This window comes from Scyliorhinus canicula, chromosome 7 (assembly GCF_902713615.1).
Source record: "Scyliorhinus canicula chromosome 7, sScyCan1.1, whole genome shotgun sequence".
In the NCBI taxonomy this organism is placed as follows: Eukaryota; Metazoa; Chordata; class Chondrichthyes; order Carcharhiniformes; family Scyliorhinidae; genus Scyliorhinus; species Scyliorhinus canicula.
The window spans coordinates 88861888-88881385 of record NC_052152.1 but is presented as its reverse complement, the minus strand read 5'-3'; the positions used below and the strand labels follow the sequence as shown (position 1 = coordinate 88881385).

At 48.0% G+C, this 19498-nt stretch overlaps 1 protein-coding gene across 1 annotated transcript; it reads right to left on the bottom strand.

The window, feature by feature from the left end:
- Window positions 1-3542: 3542 nt before the first annotated feature.
- Window positions 3543-18169, bottom strand: LOC119969107 (60S acidic ribosomal protein P1-like). Its single transcript, XM_038802321.1, has 3 exons — window positions 18116-18169; window positions 8878-8994; window positions 3543-3884 (listed from the first exon to the last, which is right to left on the bottom strand). The coding sequence occupies exons 1-3, from the start codon at window positions 18167-18169 to the stop codon at window positions 3543-3545; spliced, it is 513 nt and encodes a 170-aa protein (XP_038658249.1).
- Between the last annotated feature and the right edge of the window lie 1329 nt (window positions 18170-19498).

The window sequence follows — 19498 nt, the reverse complement described above, 5'->3', positions numbered from 1 at the left end:
CGGGCCGAGGGGGGCGGGGGGAGCGGCCGAGGGGGGGCGGGGGGAGCGGACCGAGGGGGGGGCAGACCGAGGGGGGGCGGACCGAGGGGGGGCGGACCGAGGGGGGGCGGGGGGAGCGGACCGAGCGGGGGGGGCGGAGGGGGCGGGGGGAGGGGACCGAGCGGGGGGGCCGCCCTGGGGAGGGCGGCCACCGCGCATGCGCTGGTTGGCACCGGACCAACTGCGCATGCGCGGGACCCGAGTCTCTGGCGCCCCCTAGCACATGGCGCCCCGGGCGACTGCCCGAGTTGCCGGTGCCTTGAGCCGGCCCTGGCCTCTAGCAGTATGACCAGTTATAACCCCCGGGGTAACGGTCAGGTCGAGCGGGAGAATGGCACCATCTGGAAGACCATTCTGCTGGCCCTACAGTCCAGAGATCTCCCTATCCCCCGTTGGCAAGAGGTCATCCCCGACGCCCTTCACTCAATCCGGTCTCTCCTCTGTACTACCACTAATCAAACACCTCATGAACGTCTTCTTGTTTTCCCTAGGAAGTCGTCCTCAGAATCCCCTCTCCCGACCTGGCTGGCCATTCCCGGGCCCATCTTGCTCCTGAAGCATGTGCGGGTGCACAAGTCCGACCCGTTGGTTGAGCGAGTCCAGTTACTCCACGCCAACCCGCAGTATGCGTACGTGGAGTATCCCGACGGTCGGCAGGATACGGTCTCACTCCGGGACCTGCCAGCCGCCAGGGTGCGGCCTTCTCCTCTTCCATCAACACCCCCCCCAACCCCAATTCCCCCCAGTGCCCCCCGCGCCCCCACGACGCAGTGCATATACCCCCCCTTCCCCGATTACAGCGTCTCCACAACCAGCCCGGGGTACGGAGACACATCTACGACCAACGCTCTCGGAGGCAAGGACGACCATCGGCCCGACGTCACCGGCTTCACTGCAACGGTCCACCAGAACATCACGGGCACCCGACAGGCTGATCGGGACCATCTGATGCAGCCATGGGACTTTATTGGACTCTATTGTAATTTCTTTAGTATGTAGTATTGTTTATTTTGCCACGAGCCAGTGGGCAGCCCATATCTTCGATTATCTCTACTCATATCACCAGTCCTCAGACCGCCCCCCCTCTCTTCCCCTCACACCCCCCCTCCCCGCCTTCTTTCTCCACAAGGGTTGAATGTGGTGATATGAGTGGGAGCACTGCCATTGGTGCAGAGCATTGGTTTCCCATTGGCTCTGGCTGGTCATGTGCCTCTCGTCTGATTGGCTGGGACTAGTCATGTGACGGCTCACCAATTGATCGAGAGGCCAGTAGACCCTGCCTCCGAGGCGGGGTATAAGTACCCAGGTTTCCCGGCGGTCGGCCTTTCTCTGTGGTCGACCACCGGGCTAACAACTAGCTGATTAAAGCCACAGTTCGGATCTTCATCGTGTCTCGCGTCCAATTGATGGTACATCAACCTGCGACAGAAATATCGCGTGAGATGACGTCAGGATGCGCCCCTGACATCCTCACACACTATTTTACGTGCTTCCAGGTCAGGTGCTCGCCCATCCAGGACATATAAAATTCTACTTCTTGAAGATAAAGTCCTGTCAATGAAAGAAAGGCTTGCCTTTTTCACAGGAAGTTCCCGATTCCTTCACAGCCAATGAAGCACTTCCAATGTGCAGTCACTATTGTAATGTGAACAACACAGCAGCCAGTTTACACACAACAAGGCCCCAACGATGCTGGGTGAGGGATAGATGTTGGTAAGGACAACAGGAATATCCCAGCACTTCAACAACCATTTCATTGAATAGTGAGGGAAAACATGGTGTTGGTTTAATGCCTGAGCTGATTGAGTGGTTAGCACAGTTACTTCACAGCTTCAGGGTCCTAGGTTCGATTCCTGGCTTGGGTCACTGTCTGTGTGGAGTCTGCACGTCCTCCCCATGTCTGTGTGGGTTTCCTCCGGGTGCTCCGGTTTCCTTCCACAGTCCAAAGATGTGCAGGTTAGGTGGATTGGCCATGATAAATTTCCTTTCGTGTCCAAAAAAAAAGGTTAAGTGGGGTTACTGGGTTACAATGATAGGGTGGCGGCGTGGGCCCAAGTAGGGTGCTCTTTCCAAGAGCCGGTGCAGACTCGATGGGCTGAATGGCCTCCTTCTGCACAGTAAATTCTATGGGATCTCAGAGAGTGCAGCACTCCTTCAGTGCTATACTGGAACGTCAATCTGTGCTCAAGTATTTGGAGTGGAACTTGAAACCACAACCTTCTGACTTAGAGGTGACAGTGCTATCAACTGAACCATGGCCGACACCAAAGGCGGAACTACAGTGTAACACATAGTGCTGCAGCGCAGGGCCCTGTCAATGGCGAGAGGCCCCGTATTGAGAGGTGGCTGGGGTGTGCCCCCAAAAGTGTAAGTCCGCCTCTGCTCTGTTTTCCCATCCTTCTTTGTAATGTGAAGGAAGGGAACTTGTCTAAAATCACCAATTTACAATGCAGCCCCCAACCTTTCAATGAGTCGGAACCGCATTTACATTGGTTGGCTCCCAACTGGCTGAGTCCATAAGAGAGCAGTATGTGTGTTCTGATAGAAATGTAGGCGAAACTTCTTGCAGCTGTTGAAGAAAATAACAAACTTTTAATTAACTTTTGTGACATTTGGTGAGCTATCTATTTATTTCAGTTTGTCTTATTGAGAATCATGAATGCCGATTGAAATTTCTGATTATAATTTAAACCAATAAATAATTGACCTCCATTTTAGCCTCTCGCACTAAAAATGTTCCATTGTAATATATTGCCTTTGTTTATTGAATAAATCTCCATGTTCGTTCCAGTTCAATTACAACAGGGATACGTTTACATTGAACCTGATTTTTGTGTGTTATTAAACAGTAGCATTGCCCTCTGTTCTTCACATATCATTGGTTCCTCTACTTCAACACTTTCTCTCTAAAAATTCCTGTTGTTCAGAGTATTTGATTAATGTGGCAAAGTTGATACATTACCACTTGCGTATAGTGTGAAATTAAAAAGCCAACTGCAGCATCTTTGACTTCTGAGAAGAGCTGCATCAGACCAAGAATCAACCTTGAGATCTACTTGTTTGTACTACACAAGATGGTGATTTTCTTCAGCTGTGTTATTCTCTATGCACTACACCAGTGTCTTTCAAACTTTTTTCTGGGGACCCATTTTTACCAACTGGCCAACCTTCGGGACCCACGCCGGCCGACCTTCGGGACCCACGCCGGCTGACCTTCGGGACCCACGCCAGCCGACCTTCGCGACCCACCATTTTCTCTTACCTTGTTTCCTGCTGACAAAATGGAGGAATCGCTATCGTGCCCAAAGCACGTGATGGTGACGTTCGGGGGCTGTGACCTGCTCTCTGCCTGCCTTAGGCAGGAAGATTACATAGCATTTTTTAAAAAAATCTTCTGCGTCTCCGATTGCACAAAGTTGAGGTCTTCAGCCGCAGCAGCCAGCTTTTATATTCAATTCTTATTTATTTTTTGTAAATTGTAACAATGTTGTTGCACGGCACATTTAATCAAAGAAACCAAAGCCCATGCCATCGTCAGATTCTTCAGATTCTTCCTGTTTCTTCTCTTCCTTTTTCTCTTCGGCAGGAACAGGGGCAGCGGTGGAAACAGCTGCTGCAGCTGCTGGGGCACTGCTACCAGCACCAACATTGCAGATCAGACTATTGATGTCAATATTAGCCAATGCCTTGGCAAAAAGACTAGGCCAGAAAGGCTCAATGGTCACACTAGCTGTTTTAATCAGGGCACTGAGTTTGTCTTCGGTGACAGTGACCACGTCATCGTGCAGGATGAGCGCGCTGTAGATACAGGCAAGTTCCGAGGTGGAGGCCGTGACGCTGGATCTCTGCGGGTGGGCCCGATTGTGCTAGTCGCTGGGGGGGTAAGCTCAGCCTTAGCTATGTTCAGAAGAACTGAGCACTTCCGAACCGGGCAGAGCGAGCAGCAGCTGGCTTTTAACCATGCCGGCTGCAAGCAGCCTTTTTACCATATAAAAAAAATGCGGCCACACTGCGCATCCGTTTCCACTCATCGGTGGCTCGCAGCCGGCATAATTAAAAGCCGGCAGCTAGGGCTTTTGCGCGTGAATTTGCGCAATCGGGAGTGCAGCAACGGACGGCTCCGTGACCCGCCCGACACACGCCCACGACCCACCCCCGACTTTGAAGATCACTGAACTACGTGTTATTACATGCTATGTGTTCTTCTACCTACAATAAAATAAATTCCAACAGAGATGGAAGCCCTTCAGCATGTCATTTGTGCTAATGATTATTCTTCAGCAGGCGTTATTAATCCCATTTTGTTGCTGTGGTGATCACAAGTTAACCAGATGCAACACAACTGAGCGACCACTAGAGGGAGCACGGGAGAGCCATACAAATACATCAGGACAGGAAGTGAGGACACACTCTTCACAGCAGGGGCTGGTAAGCAGGACACAGCAAGCAAAGCTGGTAGTTAGCACTGGAAGGTAGTTCTAGGTCGAGCTCTGGAAACTGAACGAACCCACAATAAAGCATCTTCTCCACACTTGAGACTGCGAGCTTTATTAAGACACGAGGAACAACACATGGTACCTAGGAGTGATTTCAGACGCTTACGACAGGACAACTCAGCTGCAGATACAGAAAGCACAAAATGGCATGGAAATCTCAACCAAGAATGGCATGGAGATCTCCTGCTGGACATTCGACTGGGGAAGACATCGCTAATTCGAGGATGTGGCATGGATACCCACCTCAGCTGGACACGACTGGTAATGTAATAAATGTCTGGAAAAGGTTCAAACAAATGTTCGATTTTTATCTCATAGCTAATGATGTAGCAGACGCCTCAGACAAAATTAAAATAGCAATTCTCATCGAAGGGCCTGTCAATAAGAAAGTGTATAATGGATTTAAACACTCAAAAGGTGAAGACAGGAACAGCTTACAAACGTTACTAAACAAATTTGAAGAGTACTGTGAGAAATTTGAACAGCAAGGCATGCTCACAGTCCAACCTGCACAGAGACTGAGTGATGCAAGACTTAAAAAATCACAAAAAGATCAGGAAATCGCGAATGCACAGTACAGATCAAAAAGAAGAAATAACATGAATTTTTCACAAAGCCAACACGCTGAAATCCAGTCCAGATCGGAAAGAAAAGGTAACTTACAACTTTTAGAAAGAAAAAACGCTGAAATCCGCGATAAAATGGCGTCGGAGCACATTTTGCAGTCTCTGGTAAGCAAAGAACTACAAATCGCGTCTGCGCATGCGCCGGAACCGGAAGTTGCACATGCGCCGGAACCGGAAGTCGCGCATGCGCCGGAACCGGAAGTCGCGCATGCGCAGTTTACAAAAGATCGCGTCGCGGATCGTTATGCGCATGCGCAAGCCGCGCATGCGCAGTCAAAAAAAGTCTTCGTCGCGGACCGTCATGCGCATGCGCAAGCCGCGCATGCGCAATGGACACCGAACCGCACAAGGAAAGAAAGCCGATTTGCGCATGTGCAAATCGTTCCTACGCGTGACGTCATGACGTCTGAGAATCCTGACCACGCCCACTTAAAAGGGAAATGCCCGAAAATTGAAAACAAGACACTTAAAGTGGTAAAACCAAATTTTCTTGCCTCAGAACACAGAAAAACGCCTGAACTTAAACCAACAGTGAAAAACAACTTGCACAAAACCTTGGAAAAAGCTGCCTTCACCACACACAGTGAAGCGAACAAAAAGAATTCCGAAACAACAAAAGATGATTTGTTTTTCGACGATTACCTCTCAGACCTGACTGGGTCAGTCGGATATGCTTATCACAGCATCAGCGACACGGTCGCAAAGCACAACACGAACCAACTCGTGGTAGAAGAATCCAACCAGGATGATTTGGTTTTCGGAGAATACTACTCAGACACAGCTGAGTCAGTCGGATATGCTTATCACAGCATCAGCGACACGGTCGCAAAGTTCAACACGAATCAACTCGTGGTAGAAGAAGCCAACGAAGATGAAATGGGTTTCAAAGAATACTACTCAGACATGGAGGAGTTATTTGGACATGCTGATCACAGCATCAGCGACACCGTTGCAAAGCTCAACACGACTCTACTCATGGTGGATGAATCCAACACCATGGTGCCATGGCAGCTCGTCGATACATTGGATGACAGCAATACCCAAGACGAAGACGACGCCACACAGAGAGCACAGGAAGACTCCACGGAGCGAGCGATGACAGGCTCCACAGTGCGAGTGATGAAAGACGCCAACAGGGATGCAAGCAAACACTCCCGGGCGGACACCAAGCATGAACAAGACCATGAAGGAAAACCCGCTGTACCTGAGCAACCGCAAGCAGACTATGAAAGTCCAACACGCTCACAGGAACAAGAAGAAAGAGCGGACTATGAAAGTCCAACACGCTCACAGGAACAAGAAGAAGACAATGCACCTCTGCCCACTGCATGCGAAGACAGTGACAAGGTGATCACACTCAACGTACAGGATCACAGTGAGACTGACAGTTCTCAGCTTGTCTGTACCGAAGCACAGAGCGAAAACAGTGACAAGGTGCTCGCACTCGACGTACAGGATCACAGTGAGACTGACAGTTCTCAGCTTGTCTGTACCGAAGCACAGAGCGAAAACAGTGACAAGGTGCTCGCACTCGACGTACAGGATCACAGTGAGACTGACAGTTCTCAGCTTGTCTGTACAGAAGCACAGAGTCGGGCCACCCAACAGTCCAGAGAGACGATGCCGAAAGAAAACATGCAGATTTTGACTCCAGAAGAGGAGCACCTGGAGCCCAGAGAGACAACGCCAAAAGAAAACATGCAGATTTTGACTCCAGAAGAGGAGCACCTGGAGTCCACAGAGACAATGCCGAAAGAAACCATGCAGATTCTGACTCCAGAAGAGGAGCACCTGGAGTCCAGAGACATCAAACAAAAAGAAACCATGCAGATTTTGACTCCAGAAGAGGAGCACCTGGAGTCCAGTGAGATAACATCAACAGAAATCATGAAGATTTTAACTCCAGAAGCGGAGCACCAAGAGTCTAGAGAAACCACGTCAACTGAAATCATGCAGATTTGGACTCCAGAAGAGGAGCGCCGAGAGTCCACAGACACCGCGTCAAATGTAATCAAGAAGACTTTGACTCCGGAAGACGAGCACCAAGAAAGCAAAGATGCGGAATCCAATTCTCCACAACTGATTGATGTCACCTGCACCGATGCAACATCAGATCATTCGCACCACTCGCGAGACGGAATGCTCAATGACTCAAATTATCCACTCGGGACACTCATAGAGTATAACAAGAAAAACAAAAGTCAAAAGAAACACAGCAAGAACAAAAACAACATGAAGCGCGACAAGACCAACAACAATAGCAAGAAGCACAGCAGAAACGAGAACGACAACAGCAAGAAGAAAAGCAACATGAAGCGCGACAAGACAAACAACAATAGCAAGAAGCACAGCAGAAACGAGAACGACAACAGCAAGAATAAAAGCAACATGAAGCGCAACAAGACAAACAACAACGTCAGGCACAAAGATAGCGACAACGACAGAGGCAGAAACAACAAGAATGGCAACAAACACAACAAAGTCAGGAGCAAAGATAGCGACAACAACAAAGACGGAAACGACAAAAACAACGACTTGTACACAATGGCACTACTTGGCACATGATGGACGATGCCACAGCACACTGCAAAACGATAACAAGACTACAAACATGTCATGGGATGACAACGAATCGCACAAACTCACGTCTGCTCCAGAACAAGCAAGCACACCAGCATCCAAGGCGGATGAGACAATAAATCAACACCACAAGCACAAAAAAAAAAAAAAAAAAAAGTCCATGCCAGTCAACATCAGTGATGTGACCATGCAAACACCTCGGGATGACGCATTGGGTACTTAAGATAACAAGGAACACCAACAACATTCACAGCGGACTTGCAATATCAATATCACCACGTCATCAACAACAAAAAGAAAAAAAAAAAAAAAAAGCTCTGAACACATTCATCAAGTTTGGACTCATAAATGTGTTTATTAAGTTTGGACATATAAATACATTGGCTTTGTTAACCAAGGCAATAGCATCATCACTTGTATAGATACGCATATCATAAGTTACTGTTTTGTATAATTTTCCTTAATGATGTACAGAAACTATGTAATGAGAAAGAGAGGGGATGTGGTGATCGTAGATTGACCAGATACAAAAACAACAGAGCAAACACGAGCGGGAGAGCTATAAATACACTGGGACAGGATATACAATTTTCTTTAACGATGTTCAGAAAATATGTTAAGAGAAAAAGGGGGATGTGGTGATCACAAGTTAACCAGATGCAACACAACTGAGCGACCACTAGAGGGAGCACGGGAGAGCCATACAAATACATCAGGACAGGAAGTGAGGACACACTCTTCACAGCAGGGGCTGGTAAGCAGGACACAGCAAGCAAAGCTGGTAGTTAGCACTGGAAGGTAGTTCTAGGTCGAGCTCTGGAAACTGAACGAACCCACAATAAAGCATCTTCTCCACACTTGAGACTGCGAGCTTTATTAAGACACGAGGAACAACACAGTTGCCATTTGCCAATGTTATTATGTTCTTCCTTTTGAAATAGTTGTCCAATATCCTTCTAAGTGTTATAGTCGCTGTATCAGTAAGCATGTTCTCCGAATGAATATCTTCTTCTAAATTCAAGGAGTTCTTATGGTACAGTGTGTAGCATCCCTGCCTCTGGGTTCAGATCCCACTCCAGGACTTGATGGCCAAGGAAGGTACATTCAAGATGTTTCCAAACAGGCTGATTATTAACCTGTAAATCTCTAATCCTTCCAATGCAAATATCGCAGGCAGTGAGATGGAAGAGACTCCTGGTCAGCCATGCCTGAAGCAAGGTGGCACCCTCAAGCTGCATCTTCAGGTTGGTGACCTGTTGCAGGAAATAACAGCCACAGAAACAGATATAAACATGTGCTTTGCCAAGCTGCTTCAGTCACCCTTCGTCCTTTCTAGTGATATGATCCAGTCTGTGCCCTTGCTATCAATTTGGCAACTATCATTTAATTTCTCTATTTTGAAATTTTCAATCGGCGCCATGTTGACCTTTTATGTTTTCGTTAGAAAAGCACCCATTTTTAAAAGAGTAATGATTTGTATCATTCTCTAGCGAATCTTTCCTATAACTCTCATATTGATCCTCTAATGGGCCATCAAGAACTTCAATAGTATTGGGCAACACTGTGGCGTAGTGATTAGCACTGCTGCCTCACGGCGCTGAGGACCCGGGTTCGATCCCAGCCGTGGGTCAATGTTTGTGTGGAGTTTGCACATTCTCCCCATGTTTTTGAGGGTCTTACCCCCACAACACAAAGATGTGCAGGATAGGTGGATTGGTCATACTAAATTGCCCCGAAATTGGAAAAAAAATGAGCACTCTAAATTTTAAAAACATTTTTAAAAAAAGAACTTCAATTGTATTGCAATTGTCACTTCACCAATTCATAAAAAGCACTAAAACCGTTAAGCAGTGATTTGTGTACTTTATTGGGTCTTTGTGGCTTGCGTTGTGTGAGCTGAGGCTGGGCGGGGTCAGGAGGACGTTGACATCATGGGGGCAGAGTTTGGTGTCATTTGGGGGCGGGGCTTGACATCAGTTGGGGCAGGCCACCATGCCATCAAAGGGCAGGGTGTGACGTGGGAGCCTGTGAAAGGTGGAGAGTACAGTGGCCCCAAAAGTGTAAATCCACCTCTGGCCGGCCCTCATTTAATGTACATCATTAACTCTCACTTAATTTTTACATGAATTATTTAATGACAGTCCTACCTTCCCAGAATAATCTTGTAAAGAATGCCACCAGAGAACACGATTAATTACAATTTAGTGGAAGCAGAGTTGTTCCAATGATATCATACAATATTAATATAGTGAAACAATCACAGGAGATGTGTTTGGATTCTGCTAAGCTTTCACCTTACAAACTGACTGGGAGTAGCTTGACATTATGTTGGGCCCTTGTAGAATTGCAGGGAATGCATTGGATCCTGTTTATAAGTATTATCAGAAGGCATTTGATAAGATGTCACTATAAGATTTTTTAAGAAAATGAAGGCACCTGGTAATAAACAAGAACAAAGAACAAAGAAAATTACAGCACAGGAACAGGCCCTTCGGCCCTCCCAAGCCTGCGCCGATCCAGATCCTTTATCTAAACCTGTTGTCTATTTTCCAAAAGGAAAAGAGGCCACATAGAAATTTAGTTTTCAGAATCTGAAGAAGGTAAGTAATAAAACTGTTTCAATAAAACCAAAATATTATGGACACTGTGGTACACGATCAATAAATCTCGAAGCGAGATTGGAGTACAATTGAAGGCTTTATTGGACTAGATGCTTCCCCCAGCAGCGCTGGTACAGAATGCAGCAGCTGGGGAGACACAGACTCTTATACTCCACCTTACTGGGCGGAACCAGCAGGCAGGCTTCAACAATGATCTTGCTGTCTCAGGTACCTCCCACACCAATGGTCTTACAGCCTCAACCTGGGTACCGTAATACCCCTAATACCGACTACCACATTCACCCCGTGTTTAAAAAAGAATCCAGCGGGGGTGGTGGTCTTGCGTTATACAGTGGTAGAGGTTGAGATTATGGCGGTACCCGTCGGTGGTACAGTGTTTTGCCTTGTTACATGTCACAACTATTTACAGTATTTATTTACATGTACATATCAAAATGAAGCAATTAGTCGATCGGGGGCCCTGGTCGTCCTCTGTGAACGTCGCAGTTTCGCCGGTGCTGCAGGCACCGGCTCGGGAATCCATGACTCCGGGAGCGTGACTTCGGCTTCTTCGGTAGCTTCATCACCCCTAGATGGGACCAGTGGGAGAACTGATCCACCTGGGAAGGGGGCGGCCGTGAGGTGCTCCGGTGGGAGGGAGGGTGGGGTGTGGGTGGGGATCCAGCGGGCGCCAGGTCCCGTAGGCAGACCGTATCCTGTCGGCTGTCAGGGTACTCCCTAGGCTTACTGAGGGTTAGCGTGAAGGAGGTGGACCCTCTCAACCTAGGCGTACTGAGACTTAGCATGAAGGAGGTGGACCCTCTCAACAAATGGGTCCGACTTGTGCGCCCGTACGTGTTTGCGGAGCAGGATGGGTCCAGGAGCTGCCTGCCAGGTTGGGAGCAAGGTCCCGGAGGACGACTTCCTAGGGAAGACAAGGAGACGTTCATGAGGTGTTTCATTTGCCGTGGTACACAGCAGCGTTCGGATGGAGTGGAGTGCATCGGGGAGGACCTCCTGCCAGCGGGAGACTGGGAGACTTCTGGACCGCAGGGCCAGTAGGACGGTCTTCTAGACCGTTCCGTTCTCCTTCTCTACCTGCCCGTTTCCCCGGGGGTTATAACTGGTCATCCTCCTCGAGGCAATGCCCTTGCTGAGCAGGAATTGACGCAGTTCGTCGCACATGAAGGAGGACCCCTTATCGCTGTGTATGTAGGCGGGGAAACCGAACAGTGTAAAGATACTGTGGAGGGCTTTTATGACGGTGGCTGCGGTCATGCCGGGGCAAGGGATGGCGAATGGGAACCGGGAGTACTCGTCAATCACATTCAGGAAGTACGTGTTGCGGTCGGAGGATGGGAGGGGCCCTTTCAAGTCCATACTGAGGCGTTCAAAGGGACGGGAAGCCTTTACCAGGTGTGCTTTCTCTGGCCTGTAGAAGTGCGGCTTGCACTCCGTGCAGATTTGGCAGTTCCTGGTGGCGGTCCTGACCTTCCCGATGGAGTAGGGCAAGTTGCGGGTCTTGATAAAATGAAAGAATCGAGTGACCCCCGGGTGGCAGAGGTCCTCATGGAGGGCCCGGAGGCGGTCCACTTGAGTGTTGGCAAATGTGCCACGGGATAGGGCATCAGGAGGCTCGTTTAGCTTCCCGGGACGATACAAGATCTCATAGTTGTAGGTGGAGAGCTCGATCCTCCACCGTAAGATCTTATCGTTCTTTATCTTGCCCCACTCTGCATTATCGAACATGAAAGCTACCGACCGTTGGTCAGTGAGGTGCGTGAATCTCCTGCCGGCCAGGTAATGCCTCCAGTGCCGCACAGCTTCTACTATGGCCTGGGCCTCCTTTTCAAAGGAGAAATGACGGATTTCTGAAGTATGGAGGGTGCGTGAAACGAAGGCCACGGGCCTGCCCGCTTGGTTGAGGGTGGCCGCCAGAGCTACGTCGGACACGTCGCTCTCGACTTGGAATGGAAAGGGTTCGTCGATTGTGTGCATCGTGCCTTTGCGATGTCTGCTTTTATGTGGCAGAAGGCCCGGCAGGCCTCTGCCGAGAGAGGAAAAACCGTGGATTGGATTAGCAGCCGGGCCTTGTCCGCATAATTGGGCACCCACTGGGCGTAATATGAAAAAAATCCTGGACAGCGTTTCAGGGTCTTGGAGCAGTGGGGGAGGGGAAACTACATGAGGGGGCGCATGCGTTCGGTATCTGTGCCTATAACTCCATCATGCACTACGTAGCCGAGGGTGGCTAGACGGTCGGTGCTGAACACGCATCTGTCCTTGTTGTCGGTGAGATTAAGGATTTTTGAGGTATGGAGGAATTTTTGGAGATTGGTATTGTGGTCCTGCTGGTCGTGGCCGCAGATGGTGACATTGTTGAGGTACGGAAACGTGGCCCGCTAACGGTACCGGTCAACCATTCGGTCCATCTCCCGTTAGAAGACCGAGACTCCATTTGTGACACCGAAGGGAACCCTCAGGAAGTGGTACAGCCGCCCATCTGCTTCGAATGCAGTGTATTTGCGGTCGTCTGGGCGGATGGGGAGCTGGTGGTAGGCGGATTTGAGGTCCACCATGGAAAATACCTTGTATTGTGCAATCAGATCTGCGGGGGAGGGGGTACGCGTCGAGCTGCGTATACCTGTTGATGGTCTGACTATAATCGATGACCATCCTGTGCTACCCCCCGGTCTTTACAACCACTACTTGAGCTCTCCAGGGGCTGTTGCTAGCTTCGATAATACCTTCTTTCAGTAGCCACTGGACTTCCGACCTAATGAAGGTCTGGTCCTGGGCACTGTACCGTCTGCTCCTGGTTTGCAATCCGGGGTGAGGTTCGCAAAAAGGGAAAGTGGATCGACCTTGAGGGTCGCGAGGCTGCAGACAGTTAGGGGGGTATAGGGCCGCCGAATTTAAAGGTTAAGCTCTGGAGGTTGCATTGGAAGTCTAACCCTAGGAGCGTGGCAGCGCAGAAGGCAGGTGTGGAAGGACATACAGTTCCCTCCCCGGACCGTGAGGTTAGCTACACAGAACCCCTTGATCTCTACAGAGTGAGACCCGGAGACCGGGGAGATTCTTTGTTTTACTGGGTGAATGGGAAGAGAACAGCGCCTTACTGTGCTGGGGTGTATGAAGCTTTCTGTGCTCCCGGAGTCGATCAGGCAGGATATTTTGTGTCCGTTGATGAGCACGGTTGTCGTCGCGGTCGAGAGCGTTTGGGACCGAGACTGGTCCAGGGTCACCGAGGCGAGTTGTGGTAAAAATTGAAGATGTTCCTCGGGCGGTGTGTGGTCATCCGAATCGGGGTCCTGAGACTCCAGCCAAGATGGCGGCGTCCACGGGTCGCACATGGCTGGGGGTGTGCAAGATGGCGACGCACGTGGTCCCTGGGAAACAAGATGGCGGTGCCCGGGGCCCACCGTGGCTCGGTAAAACGAAGATGGCACCGCCTGCTGTCCCATGGCCCGTGGAGAGAGTTGTGGTGGCAGCCCCGGTTCGCCCCCAGGGACGGAGGCGACCGCCCGGGCCTGGCATACCACCACGAAATGGCCCTTTGTGCCGCACCCTTTGCAGATGGAGGAGCGGGCCGGGCAGCGCTGCCGGGGATGCTTGGCTTGCCCGGCCCGCTCCTCCATCTGCAAAAATAACAGCGGGGCCCCCCGAGCTTGCCTGATAGCCACGCGGCACAAGCTTGTGGGGGGATGGGGGATGCATCGGGGCCAGCCGCGGGCAGGTTCCACGCTGCCCAAAGGGCTGTTGCGCGGTCGGGGACTTGCGTGCGGGCATTTCGGGAGGCCACATCCAGAGAGCTAGCAAGGGCCAGTGCCTCCTTGAGTCTTAGTGTCTCTTTCTCCAGCAGCCGCTGACGGATTTGGGAGGACAGCATACCTGCAACAAATGTGTCCCGGATTAAAAGTTCTGTGTGGTCGCTGGCTGAACCTTGCGGACAGTCACAATTCCTACCTAGTACCAGAAGTGCGCGGTAGAATTTGTCTAGCAATTCCCCCGGGATTTGTCGCCTTCTTGCTGGCAGATGTCGGGCGTAAACCTGATTTACTGGGCGAATGTAGTGTCCTTTCAACAGGACCATCACGGCCTCAAAATCGTCCGCATCCTCGATGAGCATGTAGGTCTCTGGGCTCACCCTCGAGTGGAGAACTTGCAGCTTCTGGCCCTCCGAGGGTGTAGTTGTGGCTGTCCAGAGGTACCCATTGAAGCACGCCAGTGTTTGAAGATTGCCATTGAGTTTGCCGCATGGGGGCTAAGTTGCAGACACTCCGGTTTGAAGCGGAGCTCCATTCTTCAAAATCTAGTCCAATAAATTGATGCACGATCAATAACTCTCGAAGCGAGATTGGAGTACAATTGAAGGCTTTGTTGGATTAGATGTATCCCTCAGCAGCGCAGGTACAGAATTCAGCAGCTGGGGAGACACAGACTATTATACTCCGCCTTACTGGGCGGAACCAGCATGCAGGCTTCACCAATGATCTTGCTGTCTCAGATACCTCCCACACTAATGGTCTTCCAGCTTCAACCTGGGTACCGTAATACCCCAAATACCGACTACCACACACTGGAAATTTTATATGAAAACAGAAGATGCTAGAAAATCTCAGCAGGTTTGGCAGCATCTCTAGAGAGAGAAACAGTTCATGTTTTGAGTCTAATATGACTGTTGATCATGACCCTGTTATAAAAATGTTTCCACTGGTCGGTGAGTCAGCAGTAGGGTGCATGAACTCAAGACGATCACAGCGCCAGATAAGATGGGGAGTGAATGCACCTGCACTTTACTTACCCAATAAACACTACTGAAAAGTAAATTGGATAAGTATTTGAAAAGAAAGTGTATGAAGCCACACGTGAAAACAGAAATGATAGATGGCTCCAGAGCATTTGAATTGTGGACCATATGGTCTTCAGTTATATGTTCAATAACTGGAGTTAAAAATCTTCATGTGTAAGTGATGTGGTTTTGTAAGCATCTAGCCACATGTGCTTGTGGAGTGAGATGCCCACTGAAATCGTACCAATGCAAGCATTCTGCCATAAGGTGTAGTAGAAATAAGACATAAATCTGTCATTTGTGTTTTTATCACTTTCAAAAATAGACAGCCATGAAATAACCCCAACATCTTCACTGGTCCTTTGTACTCTCTAAGGAGCATACTAGTACAATTTTGTACCTAATTTTCTAGTTTGTTAGCTACAGTGTACAATGAAACCCAGTGCTGTCGTTGAATGTGTAGTCACTGCTGGGAAATCAAAGGTTTGTGCTCTAAGCATATTTGTTGAAACAATTTTTGTCTTCTCCATCTGAAAGCATTGCATGCAACATAATCCTATAGTTGGTTTACAGGCGGAAAACGATAAATGCTCCTCATTTCTAATTCTTTTAAATGCTACAACTCAGCTAATGCAAACAACCATTTCAGATTCTCTCAGTCTCCAGTGAGGTGTACTACAATTCATGTCTCAGAATTTCTCAAAGCTTTTGTACTCTGTCAGACACCCAACTTCACCCAGACTTCAAGGGGATTACTGCATCGTGTTGTTTTGCTCCTAACACATTTCCACAAACCGTGGTGAAGTCTTTCAACTACTAGAGCACCAGTATTTTCACAAGATAAAAAAGAAAAGAAAAGTACTACGGATGCTGAAAATCTGAAAGATGAATTGTGAGATCAGGCAACGTCTGTGGTGAGAAAGAAGAGTTAATGATTCAGTTGGATGGCCTTTCAGCAATTCTGATTTGAATGCTTTCCACCATTTTCTGTGTTCACAAGGTGAGTTGTTTGTTGATAATATTACAGTAACATTTTATTAATATTTATAACGTAAGAATTTTGTCAAACAAACTGTAAATTGACAGCTTCTTAGATGGGCAGAATATTGTAATATATCAATGAATATCAGAATTTTCTTATAGTTTAGTGGTCCAAACTGGATTAACTGAAGAAAAAAACATGTTCTGAGTAAGTTGCTGTGACACCTTTCTATGCAAGCACAGGAAAAGTAATACCTTTTCTCTTTTCACCATCCAAGGCCCCAGACATTACTTCTAAGTGAAACAGCAATTTACTTGTACTCCTTTCAATTTATGAGCTGTTCATTGTGTTCTACTCTACATTGGAAAGACTAAATGACCAGTTTGTCGAACATTCCCATTCATATACTCCCATTTATATACTCTGTCACGAGATTCTGCGACAATTTGTGCAAGAGTAAAGTTTCTTATGCAAACAAAATATCATCGTCCTCATCTGTTTCCTGTGACTCCTGATGCAGATCTCCCATCTTCAATTACCACTGTGATGGGAAATGTATGGTAAGTAAATGGAAATGGTATCATAGAGTCACACAGCACAGAAAAGGCCCTTTCACCCATCGGGTCTGCACCGACAAAGCAACAGTAATCTACGCTTAACCCATTTTGCAACACCTGGCCCATAGCCTTGAATATTATGACATTTCAGGTGCTCATACACGTACTTTTTAATGGTTGAGAGGCTTCCCACCTTTACTATCCTCCCAAGCAGTGCATTCCAGACTCCCACTTCCCTCTGGGTGAAAACATTTCCTGTCCCTCACCTTAAAATTATGCCCCATCGTCATTACCTTTCAACTAAGGGGAACAGCTGCTTCCTATCCACCCTGTCCATATCCATTATAATCATAGAATTTACAGTGCAGAAGGAGACCATTCGGCCCATTGAGTCTGCACAAATTCTTGGAAAGAGTACCATACTTAAGCCCACACCTCCACCCGATCCCCATAACCCAGTAACCTGACCTAACTTTTGGACACTAAGGGGCAATTTAGCATGACCAATCCACCTAACCTGCGCATCTTTGGACTGTGGGAGGAAACCGGAGCACCCGGAGGAAACCCACGCAGACATGGGGACAAAGTGCAAACCCCACACAGCCAGTCACCCGAGGCTGGAATTGAACCCAGGACCCTGGAGCTGTGAGGCAGCAGTGTAACCATATCTTATAATCTAATACATTTTATAATCTTATACATTTTATAATCTTATACATTTTATAATCTTATACATCTCAATCAGGTTCCCCTTCAGCCTTCTCTACTCTAAAGAAAATAACCCAAGCTTATCCAACCTCTCATTATAATTCAAGTGCACCATCCCAGGCAACACCCTGCTGAATCTCCTCTGCACCCTCTCCAGTGCAATCAGATCCTTTCTGTAGTGAGAACTGCACACAGTACTCCAGCTGTGACCTAATCAAAGTTTGTACTGCTCCAACATAACCTCCATGCTCTTATAATCTATGTCATGACTGATAAAGACAAATATCCCATAAGACTTCTTAACTACCCTATTACCCTGTCCTGCCACCTTCAGGTATCTGTACAAGCACTCCAAGATCACTCTGTTATTCTGATCTTCCTCGTGACCTGCGATTCAATGAGTGCTCCCTTATCTTTTTACTCCTTCTACTTTTCAGGGTTAAATTCAATCTGCCATTGATCTAGCCATCTGACCAATCTGCCTATATCTTCTCACAGACCTTCTTTCTCACTATTAACTACCCTGTCAATTTTCGTGTCATCCGCAAACATACTTATCATCCCCCTACATTTTCATCGATATTGTTTATATATATCACAAACAATAAAGGACCATGCACTGAATCCTATGATATGCCAGTGGACACCGGCCTCTAACACTACCCTCTGTCTCCTACCACCAAGCCAGCTTTGGATCTAACTTGCCAAATTATCCTGGATCCCGTGCGCTTTTACCTTCTTTATCAGTTGCCCATTTGGGATCTTGTCAAAGGCTTTGCTGAAATCCATATAAACTGCACTACCCTCCTCGACACACCCGATCACCTCCTCGAAAAAGTTTATCAAATTCGTTAAGCATGACTTCCCTCTGACAAAGTCATGCTAACTATCCACTGTAATTTACTCTTTGCCTCCCACAGCAGCTTGGGATATAACCCAACCGGACCTGGGGATTTGTCCACTTTTAAGCCTGCCAAAATTCTGTTAGCTCATCGCTCCCTATATCAAACTGTTCAAGAACCAGACAGTCCCTCTCCCCGAATTCTGTATCTACATCCTCCTTCTCCCGAGTGAAGACAGATGTGAAGTATTCATTTACACCCTTCCAATGTCCTCCGGCTCCATGCAGAGATTGCCCCCTTGGTCCCTCATGCGCTCTTCTCTTTGCCTGGTTATCCTCTTCCCCTTAATATACTTATGGGATATCTTGGGATTCTACCTAATTCCACCTGCCTGTGCTTTTTCATGCCTCTTCTTTGCTCTCCTTATTTCTTTCTTAAGTTACCCCAGGACTATTTATACCCCACTAAGGCTTCTGCTGATTTGCTCCCTTTGTACCTGCTAAAAGCCTCTCTTTTCTTTCTTATGCATATTCCGAGACATCCCAGGTTCTCTGGACTTGTTGCTCCTACATTTCACTCTAAAGGGCGCTGTTGGGCCTGTACTCTCTTCATTTCCATTTTGAACTGCTCTGCTGTAGATTTTCACACAAGCGTCTGTACCCAGTCTTTTTTTTGCCAGGTGCTGCCATTTTCTAATAAAATGTGTCTTCTCCCAATCCAAAACCGTTTTTTGAAGAACATCTTATTTCATTTCCATAACAAACTTAAATCATACTGTGTTGTGGTCACTATCTCTAAAATGCTCCCCCACTGCTACCTCGGACACCTATCTATCCTCGTTTTCCAGAACTGATCCAGCATTGCACCATCCCTTGTTGGACCTTCTACATACGGACATAAAAAGCTCTCCAAATACCCTCCCCTCTGGTCGCTTTACACTATGATAATTCCAATTAATGTTGGGGGAGTTGACATCCTCTAATATAATTACCCTCACATGTCCAAAGAATAACATCTGTGGTGGAAAATGGGGCAGGAATAGAAGACTCTCACACATCCATAGGACCACATATCTTTTATTTAATTCATTCATGGGATGGGAGTACTGCTGCAAGACGAACAATTATTGCCTAGCCCTAATTGCCCTGGCCAAGGCGATATTGAGTGACAACTTGCATTGAGCAGTCTCTTGGTCCCAGCAATGCAAGCACATCAGTTCCTAAACAGAATGATCCTTCAGCTGGTGATGGTAACATAGCAGAAGTTACACCCAGCG